Genomic DNA, 11395 nt, shown 5'->3' on the forward strand with positions numbered 1-11395 from the left:
CACGACTAATTCACTCAAGCAAAAAAATAAATTAATTAAATAACCCAAGATACAATAGTATAAGCTAGCGAAGCAACCTAAAATTGGATATAAATTATCCCCAAAAGAGTTTACGAAAGTAAAACACGTTGGAGCAAAGTGAGCGATACTCAGACCTCGTATCTCTTTTGTTTAATGTTTGGTTATATGAATCGTGGGTGTTAACTTTCAGCATGACAGGGCATACTAAATATACTTTAGTTGGATATATAATTCAAATGTACTTTAAGCTTGGTCCTAATTTCCCCGTAGAATAAAATTAAAATTATAATTATTGAGAGCTAGCGTAGACATTAATAGAATTATTAAGTGAGTACTCCATAATCAAATATCTCTTTGACTCTTTCATTTGTATAAGTTTGTTATAATCATTAGATTTAGTTCTCTTCAGACATCAGCTAATTAATTTGTTTAAAAATATATATTCTTAATATATTCTCACATTCCCCTAGAATTATAGTAATAATTACTCCTATATAAGAGGAGTAATAAAGCTAGAATACATAGTATTTTACAGGAAATTGGTAGTTAATCATGGCTGTTGTGAACAACGAAATTTTTCCTTCTCACCTTATTATAAAAATGACAAACTTGTAAATATCAAAACAAGTCCTCACATACACTAGCTACGAAGAAAAAGAAAATTCTGAAGGGAAAAAAAAAAGACATTTGTAGAGTCAAATCATTTGGTTACTGAATCCTAACCCAAATTGCCTCGCTCGGGATGTCCTGATGAACTACGAATAGAAGATAGTAACCTGGTGGTGCAAATATACCCGACTTTGGAAACACACAACTGATTTGATACACAAATCTTCCAACTTGTCTTACCATTCCAGATCTTGGAAGTACCAACATTCTTTGGTTCATAGTAAATGAATGTGTATTAAACCCAGGTGCAACCATCGTCACTTTGACCAAATCTGTATTTAGTAATCCCGAAGCAGTAAACCGAATGTCAACACGTTGACCATACGTGTATTTAAGATGGGAAGCAGGAGAAATGATTCGTGGTCGCAAATTAGCAGATTCTTGATCCAAATAGGATGGTGAGAATGCCTCCAAGCTTAAATCTGTTGGAAAAAGAACTCCGGTGAAATTGTAAAGCTCATTTGGGTTACTGCCACCAACAAGAACCCGACCATCTCGAAGTAAAACTGCTGTCGAGTGGTACATTCTAGGTATGGCATTCGGGTTTTGTACCTCGAATCTAGAATCTGATGGGTTATCGGGTCGATAAATTACTGGACTCAGGACCGGGTTCCTAGCTATTTGCCATCCAGCAGTGCCTGATGCAGCTCCATTGATGATCAAGACATTTCCGTTTGGTAAAATTACCATGTCGCCCATTGTTCGAGCTAGTGGCATTGTCTCCATGGTCCACTGTGGATTCGGGTCGGTAATTGTAATTCGCCCGCACGTGTTTAATGCACCCAAAAATTCACCTTTGTCCGCTTTGGGGTATGATCCTCTCGGTGCTCCACCACACACCAAAACCTCAGCTTGGACCGTTTGTGACCTCAAGTTCTTTAATGGAAGAAGAACTGCAGAACCCGAACTTGGATAATTTCTTGGGTCGCCACCCGGTATTTGTGGGAATGTTTTCACAACCGTGTTGGTCTTGTAATCCAACAAGATAGCTCGATCATTGGCGAAAATGAATAGGTTTCCATCCACATTGAGAAAAACAAACGGGAAAAGATTGTTCTCTTCTCTAGGATTATTAGTCTGCTGAAGAAAGGGTAGGCTAAATACGTTGCTGGTTGAAGCAGTTTTGGGATAAAACTCGTAGTTAAAAGCCTTACGACCACCAATGATAATTTGCCTTCCATCGGGAAGAATATGATTGGTGGAATACCATCGACTCTGAATTAGGTTATTTCCCATTTCCTGCCAGTCACAAGTGCTGCATGGTTTGACTACTCTAACCATATGTTCACCGTCGTTGAAACCACCAGTTTGGACCAAAGAACCGTCGGAGTTGACGGAGCCAGAGGAGCACCATACATCGGTCTGGACCATTAGGGGTCGTACAGAGTTGGTGGAAACATCGTATTCGACAGAGTGAGCAGTGCAATCGACTTTCAAGGCGAGGTCATTAGGGTTGTTGCGACATTTGCCATCGGGCAATGAGATGTTGGATGGGCCAAAGTCAGTACGGTCGTACATTATAACTCTGTCGTTGTTGAGGAGTTGGATGTGCATGGCTGAAATGCCAATGTTGGACATTAATAGCTGCCATTTGCCTCCAGCTGCGTAAGCCAAGTTCGACTGACATGATAATAGAAGAAACAGAGGTAACTGCCAAAGAATGAAAAAAAGAAATACTTTTATTCTAATCGTCATGAGATATGACTTTCTTTTTCTCTTTGGTTCTGACTATTTTACGACAAATTAAAAGGAGGAGGAGGAACTGAATAGGAAAGTGTTATGAAATTCTGAGGTAGGGATATGTCCTTTATATACTGTTGGAATATTCGTATTTTGATAGGGGATGAATAATGATATATTACCAAGAAGCAAGCAATAGTTTGCAAAAATTGATTCTTTTTTTTATGACAGTTTGTACTTTGTCGGGAGAAGAAACTAGAAAAAATATTGTTATGATAATTTTTTTTTAATGCGAAATAGAGCTTAGGAATATTGAGGAATTTAGTCAACGCCATCTTCAAAGTAAATAACAAAATAGTAAGTCAACCACCTAGAGGGTGTTTGACTAAACTTATAAGTTGGCGTTTATAAGCAATTTTTGGCTTATCTACGCGTTTGGTAAAATTAAAAGTGCTTATAAGTTAAGTGTTTATAAGCCAAAAATAAGCCAAAAGTCATAAGTTGGTCTCCCTCAACTTATCAAATTTCAGTTTATAAGCACTTTAGGTTTGACCAAAATATTTACTATTCTATCCTTAAAATACTTTTTTTTTAAAGCAAAACTCTTCGTATACCCAATTCTTCAGCTGCTTATAATTAATTTCACTACTTTTATCCAAACACGTAACTGCTTATTTTTTAAACCAATTTCAGCACTTAAAAGTGCTTTTCAGGCACCTAATGATTATCAGCTACTCTAAATCAGCTAAGCCAAACGGGCTCCTAGTCATCTCCTATTAAAATTGTCTAAATGCACTGCCTGTTGGTACCTTATAAAATCTGAATCCTTACGAAAAATTCACTCCTTCCACATCACACAGCCAATTATTTTAATTTATATGACACTTTTCACTTTTGGTGATTCAAACCTCTTAGTTTTTACTGCGTATTTTGAACATTGAATATTTAAGTTTTTCAAAATAAAATTAACATTTTTGAAAGCTACATAAAAATTACTATAAATCTCAATAATTAATTATTAAAAATACTAAAAAGCATATATAAAAAATTACGGTCAAAGAATAACTCATTTGACTCTCGAAATTGAAAACTGGGACGGAGAGAGTATTAAATAGTAGTACAAAAATTTTATGAGCAAATTAAATTTAAAATTTCCTTTTCCCATAAAGTTTTGGAGAGCCTGTTTGATTCCATTACTTTGGAAAATAAACACGGTGGTACGTACTGCTTTTATGTACGCATAAATTATTCGGCAATAACTTAATTAATAGGAGTATATGAATACTTTTGGCTAGGTCAACTCACTTTTAGTTTCAAATTGAAAACTTTTCAAATAATTACAGCAGTTTTTATGGACAAAGGGGCCAGCTAGTAGAATGGTGTCAAAACTAAAAGTTACTTATAAACATATTTTACTAATAAAATAGAATTAATTTTTTAAGATTAATACGCTACAGAGTAGAAGAGGATATGAGCAAGAACGGGAAAGAAAATTACTACAACAATCAACAGGTGGAAAAAAATGCAATTGTATGAAAGATGGGAGTGTATGTCAAAATCGTATATCTTAATTTAGTTCAATATATATGGGAGTGCATAGTCGTGGCCCGTAGGTGTTATAATTTTGCAGCATGACAGGTCAATTAATGCATGCATGGAATATATGAATTGTTTATAATTTTTAAAAACATATATACCTTTAACCTGGTCAAATAATATCAACAACCATTGACTAAATAATAAAAGAAATAGAAAAAAAGTCCATAAAAAAGCTATTTAAATGGATTTGTCAAAGATCTGTCGTCTATAAGTCGTTCGTTCGTTGTTTCAATATCAGTTCTTTGTACTTCTTTGTAAAGAATGTGCATTTGATTCCCATGGAATGTATCTATATTCTATAATTGCCTTAATTTTGGAAACCTAATATGTTATTTCTATTGTAGTATATTAATTATATATACACAAGCTTAATACAAATAATTCTGCTTGGCTGCACGTATTAGAGAATATTTTCACAATTATTTCAAAAACACTGTATTCCCTATAGCTTTCTAGTTAATTAATCGTCAAATAAAATGTCCACGTTCATTTCTTGTCACGACCCAAACCGAAGGGCCGCGACGGGCACCCGGTGCCTTACTCAACCGAGTACCAACGTAACATATCTTTCTTATCATGTTATCATGAGTAAATGAGCTAGAAAACTCGTCCTGAGATAACAAGAATAAAACATAAGGGAATAGTCAACATATGAAGACCCAACATGATATACAAACTAATATATGTGACATACGGGCCTATAAGGCCGACATGACCATTAGTAAACTCGAAACATAGGCCGACAAGGCCATACAATTATCCATACACCTGACATATGTCTACAAGCCTCTAAGAGTACATAAAATCATAAAGGTCGGGACAGGGCCCCGCCATATCAATCAATACATATCCAAAGCATACTGACCAAATAGGCAACTCCGGAGCAAGTGGAGTGCACCAACACCTTCGCTGAGCTGATAGCCTACTAGGAGGACTGTCAACCTATCAATCGGGACCTGCGGGCATGAAATGCAGCGTCCCCAGGCAAAAGGGACGTCAGTACGAATAAAGTACCGAGTATGTTAGGCAGGAAAGCATAAACAAGAACAGTAATGTAAAGAGAGAGATAGAGGAGATACAACCTGTAACATCAGAGTGCCTCTGGGGGTTACTGATATGAAATGCATAATACATATATATACATAAACTTTTTAAAACATTCGCCTCTGTGGGCATCATCATCATCATATCGTACCCGGCCTCAAAGAGGACTCGGTAAAAGCGTACCCGACCATTATAAGGTTCGGTAGAATCGTACCCGGCCACGTGGAGCTCGGTAAACCCAACTGATCAGTGGTTACACAATAGGTGTCGTACCCGGCCGACTATAGCGCGGCTCGGTAGAGTAAAATAGATACTATATATAATGCATGCTAGACTCATGGAATCATCTTCTAAACCTTTTGGAGTGACTTAAGAACATTATGGACATCCCTACCATCAATATGAACCTTAGTAGGATTTAAGGATCATACACACTTGTTTAGAATAATTTTATAAGGAAAGAACAACATGGACAACCTTAGTTGCTAGGAGTAGAGTCATTATGAAATAGCGTATCGTTTATGTTCATTTCATTTTAGACCATGCCAAAAGAAAGAAGAAAGTGCCTTAACATACCTTAAACCCGTTGAGTCCTTAATCCCTTCCAAGCAACTCTTCAAACAAGTCAACTCAATCTATCATAGTATAAGGAGATTCAAAATCAGTGCTGAGCAAAGGCTAAGTCTATAACTTAAGCTAGTAGCTCGTTTACGTAAATTTGGGCAGCATCTCCATTGTAACAAGGGCCTCCTCCAATACCATATACCAACAACAATGACCAGAGCAATCCATCAATACATAATTATCAATATCAAGACACCATATAACCACAACAAGTCACAACTACATTACGACGAGCGGCAAACTCCGATTGGAATCCGTATACCCCTTATCAATCCTTATAGACTTCTTACTTCAACATAAAAGTATCATTAACTTGATAATGAAGTCATTAATCAATGATTCCAGCCTTATACCATATATTTATAACAACGAAAATAATCCACAACTTCAACTATCCCCAACTAGCAACTTTATTCACTAGTTCAGGTCTAGCCCATCCATTTAACTTAATCAATATCAAGATAACCTTAGGCACAAGCAAGAACACAATATACATACCTCCTACAGTAACTTCAAGTCAAAATCCAAGTTATATTCATTTTACAACAACCCTTAATAGCAATACAACACCATAGAAGTGACTTAAGCTAGTCCAAGTATTATCTTATAGTTTATCATCCTAACAACTTAACCAACATACAAGCAAGCTTAAGCACAATTAGTAGGTTGTTATACTCACCTTATACAGCAGCAACAACTTGGAATTTCATCCAAATACAGCCCACAACAATCCTCAATGACAACACAACCTCAAAGAGGTGTTGTTCTTCACTAGAACTAAGTTTTGATGTTGAAATATGGTGTAATCACTTTGGAATCACTTCAAACCCTTGTGATATATGTTTAGGAGGGTTAGGAGAAGTTTGGAGACGAACTTTAGTTGAAAAATGAGCAAAAATAGGCGTCCAAATCGTTTATAAATTGAAGTAGGTCAACCACCGCCTAAGTGGGTCCCATTGGGAGCTGCTTGCGCGGTCTCGCGAAAATGCGAATATCTCTCTACTCCGATGTCGTATTGACAAACGGTTTAATGCGTTAGAAACTAGACTCGTAGACCTTCAATTTGGTAGGTAGAACACCCCATTATTCCAAGTATATTTGGAGAAATTCTCAGATACATTTGACCTAAATTTCAGCAAATTTATGAATGTAACTTGTGATGACCTTTGCCAACTCTTGTTCCACAACTTGCTTGCCTTCAAAATGTAGAAAATGAATATCATACGACTAAAATAACTCATAGAATAACCTCCTTATCATGTTAATAACCCTAGTCTCACCCCAAAGTACATGTTATAACATTCGAAACTTGTCGACTTTCGACGAAACTTATTTTCTTCAATTGGTTTAGCTTCTAAGATTTCCAACCCTCTTGGTAATCGTTATTCATGATCTTAAATATTTGTAACCTCCAAGGTAACATTATTAACTTACTTTATTTGCTTCCAAATAGAATCTCATTTCCGAGCTTACATCAATGACTTACGATGTACTCTCACGTATGAAAACTTGGGGTGTAACATTTCTCTTTCACAATATTCTTGATTTGTCTATCCCTTGCTTTGCAATTTATTTTTCCTTTGTTTCCGCTTATTGTTTTTGGTTTGCTCCCCGCTTATGGTACAATATCGTATTTTTGATCATTTGACAACCAGATAATAATTAATCAGTATTAAGGAGCCAGTTGTAAAAACTAAATTGGAAAGTTTATTGATTAAACGAATTTGTACAATCAGTTACAGGCTTGGAAATTAATACATCAATTCCAAAATCGAACTACCTAATTCAATGGATAAGAAGAATTAAGAAGAAGAGGAGAGCATAAGAAGGAGAAGAGAAGAGACGAAAAGGAGCGAAGAGATATACAGAGAGAGAAAGAGAAGTGAGAAGCAGAAGCTACGAAATGGATTAAAACTCTGAATACCCTGTTCACCGCTTGCTTGTCTCTATATATTGGAAAGTTTCCACATCGGTGAAATAAGAGTTGAAAGTTATTGACTCACGTGAGAACAAGCCCAACACGTGACCTCCTTTGATAACTAATTCCCGATCATAACAATCCTTCCCACTTGAAATTGACCTTGTCCTCAAGGTCATTGTTGAACCATGTTGGCAAAGGTTTCTTGTGATCATAAACTCAAGAAATTTTGTTAAGACATTGCTCTCATTTAGAGTGCCCTGCAGATCATTGTTGCTTGGTTTGAAATCGTAGTGAACTACTGGAGTCAAGCCATGACAAGGATAATCGGTTGCAGCAGCCAAATTAATACCAAGCATATATTTCCTTGCATAATAACTTCTTCTCTCAAGGTCAAGAACAAGAATAACATTGACATAACCTCGTAAACTACTTGTACCACAACCTTCAATACTGATAGTTCCACTTGTGATAATTAGACATGCTAAGAAGCTGGTGGTTGAACTTCTAACAGCTACCATAATTGTTATTGTCAATGGACACAATGTAGTTTTGGCATTTACAAGTCCTCCCTTGAATTCTTTACCCGCAGGGAGCATCTCTTCACAACCTTCGACAATTGCTAGTTGGTTTGCACTTTCAAAATTTTTATGTAGTCCAAGTGTTTTCAAGGAACCAGGGATGTAGTGAACATCATTAGTACTTAGTAAATTTTCGTAAGCAGTTATTCTTCCATCTAGAGTTGCTTTACCAAGAGACCCGTAGTAATTCAAAACTGTCAAGTCTCTTACAGTGAGTCCTTTAGCAACTTGTAGCAGCAAACCACGTCCATCCAATGCATCCTTAAATATGCCTTCACTTGAACAATCATTGAGTGGAAATTCAAGAGTCGGAACTTGAATCCTTTAATGTATTCTACCTTCATTTTCCATGATTTCAAGAGAGTAACTATCATCAGGCTACCCGATTCAAGAGCTACAAATTCAAGGAATACCTCTCAACTTATCTTCTTATTTGGCCTCTTGCCTTCTCTGTTGTTCCTTTTCTCAAATTCATACACCTGTAACATCAAATATAGAAGTACCATACATTTCTCATAGAACATTAGCCCATTATCCATTGCATGGGTCCTTAAGATTGCAATAAACAATAAAATGGAAGCCACTATTTTTACACCATTAAACTTTCCCCCTCGAAAAAAAACCTGCTAAGCAACTATCCTGTAATTCACCAAGAACAGATTTTGTTTTTTTCCAGTAAACATCAAACAATCCATTAAGCCGCCTCTTAGTCCATTGGTTCACACCCTTAGCAATGTTAGCGAGCCGTATTTTAGTGTAATTCAAAGAATACAAATATAAAGGAAACGAGGCACAAGCTGCAATTTCTCCATCGAGCAACTCCTTCAATTGATTTAGCCAATCAAACACTATGCTTGTATCCCCAAATTAGTAACCATGATTGAGAGCTCGCACTCAATAACGAGGGAAATTCAGACTCAATAAACCGCATAAGGCTAATATAGAACACATTAATTGTAGTAACTCCAGGATCAAACACTATAATAGTTTCATCATTCTGATCTTCAGACACGTAAGAGGAGTCCGCAAACAAACATGAAATAGGCGCGACATCTAGTTCGAGCAATTCATCAAACAGCTTGAGTGAATCATGGGATTACTCACTCCTACCAAACACGACACCAGTGATTATGTACATAAAATTCTTAGCACATTGTCCCACCATGTGGCGCTCTCAAAAGAGAGATTCGAGATCAAGACTAAGAGGAACTTGCTGACATGCCTCAATTTCGACATATTTGGTTGGCTCTAACTTCCTAACAATTTCAAGTGGAGGTATGAAAATTTTGTTCCTTGCCTCAATTTGCTTGAGGCTTAAACATTTTTCAACATAGGCATCTTTAAGCTTCATGGGTTCTACCATAGGCTTGTTAGGCACATCAACTGATCTTAAGATACCGTCACTTGATGGAACCTCTTGATCGTTAGATTCTCCAACTTCTATTTCCTTTGTTGCACTTTCTTGATCCTCCGTAAAGACATGATAATCAGTTCCCTTATCTTCCATACTGATTCCAAGTATTTCCAAGATTTTGTCCAGTTTCTGATTTAATCCATCCAATCTCTTACCCAATTTATCAAAGTTTGCCCCCATTCGAACCATAGCCGACTGAATTGTCTTTGCAAAATCCTCAAATACGGTTTCTTCTGCCATGGTTGCCAACTCAGAAAGGTGCCAAGATTAGGCTCTGATACCAATTGTAATGTACTCAAGAATTGAAACTAAATTGGAAAGTTTATTGATTAAACGAATTTGTACAATCAGTTACAGGCTTGGAAATTAATACATCAATTCCAAAATCGAACTACCTAATTCAATGGATAAGAAGAATTAAGAAGAAGAGGAGAGCAGAAGAGAAGAGACGAGAAGGGAGCGAAGAGATACATAGAGAGAGAAAGAGAAGCGAGAAGCAGAAGCTACGAAAATGGATTAAAATTTTGAATACCGTGTTCACCGCTTGCTTGTCTCTATATATTTGAAAGTTTCCACATCGGTGAAATAAGAGTTGAAAGTAATTGACTCACGTGAGAACAAGCCCAACACGTGACCTCCTTTGATAACTAATTCCCGATCATAACACCAACTTAGAAGATTAGCCCCCCATGGATCACAAAACTTACTAATTATTGTTTTGTTTATATTAGAATTGGCAATACAAACCATCAAAAGTTGTAGCAGAGTGATAACTGCTTCATCTTTAATCAGATGTTTTAGGTTTGAGCCCAGAGATTAAAATTGCTTTTGATAGGGAGTATTTTACCTTCCAAAATGAGATATTCCAACGCAAATTTAAATTTGTCGGACCCAAAGCGGGTACCAGACATCATATGAACAACCAAAATAATTGCCAACTAAAGAATCTGAAGGTTAAATATGTTAAGGTTAGAATAAAATTTGGTTTTAGGCTTATATGTTGAGAGCGAAGCAAGTTTATCCCTCTTCAAAATTTCATGAATTTTGTAAAAAGAATCTATCAGAAGTAATATTCTTGTCCTTCCTCCTCTTCTAAAATCCTGGAACAGGCATTGCTTTGTCCTTAGATGATTTACCCGTTCCCATCTTAATTTTCTACCAAGGAAACTTCCAAATATATCTAACTCATGTACAAAAGCATTTAATTTATATACTGTAAATATTATTGTAAAAAATTTCACTCTTAATCTATTTGTAACTATTTATAACACATTATTTACTTACTTTTCTAGGTTACCCTATTAGCCTATTATAGGCAGATACATGTTTCAGTTGTTATCACCTTAACCAAATGGTGTAGAAACATATATACTATCGGTTCCAAAAAACTAAACTCATCCACAAAAGTTAGTTACATGTAATATTCACTTTTTTTGTCCGTACATCTTTCTCTTGCTTCTATTATTCAAAAAGATTGTTAACTAATCCAACAAAATTTATTTCAACGGCTCTTTTCTCTCTATGGAAAAACCCAACTGATTCCTAATCTAGCGCGTTTTCTCCACGCTCCACCCACATAGATCCGCCAGATGGCGCCATTCCGGTGCGTCTAGATGGGCAATATACCCCCCCCCCATCAATTGCGAACCAGCCCCTAAAGGGAATCGAAGAAAACACACTTATGCCACCAAAATGTAATTAATGACTCGGCCGATCGTTTCGAGAGTTATGGCCTCGTTTCCTCATTTCCTGCTTCTTTTGTGTTTTTTAGCAGTATTTTAACTTACCGGGTTAGTTGGTTCGGGTCCGGAGTGGTTTGGGGTGAATTGAGATACTTAGTCTCTT

The 11395-nt window shown here is 36.4% G+C and overlaps 1 protein-coding gene across 1 annotated transcript; it reads right to left on the reverse strand.

The window, feature by feature from the left end:
* Window positions 1-729: 729 nt before the first annotated feature.
* On the reverse strand, window positions 730-2283 carry LOC104243520 (aldehyde oxidase GLOX1-like). Its single transcript, XM_009798720.2, has one exon. The coding sequence runs from the start codon at window positions 2266-2268 to the stop codon at window positions 730-732; it is 1539 nt and encodes a 512-aa protein (XP_009797022.2). The 5' UTR covers window positions 2269-2283.
* Window positions 2284-11395: the final 9112 nt, after the last annotated feature.

Source organism: Nicotiana sylvestris, chromosome 4 (assembly GCF_000393655.2).
Source record: "Nicotiana sylvestris chromosome 4, ASM39365v2, whole genome shotgun sequence".
NCBI lineage: Eukaryota > Viridiplantae > Streptophyta > Magnoliopsida > Solanales > Solanaceae > Nicotiana > Nicotiana sylvestris.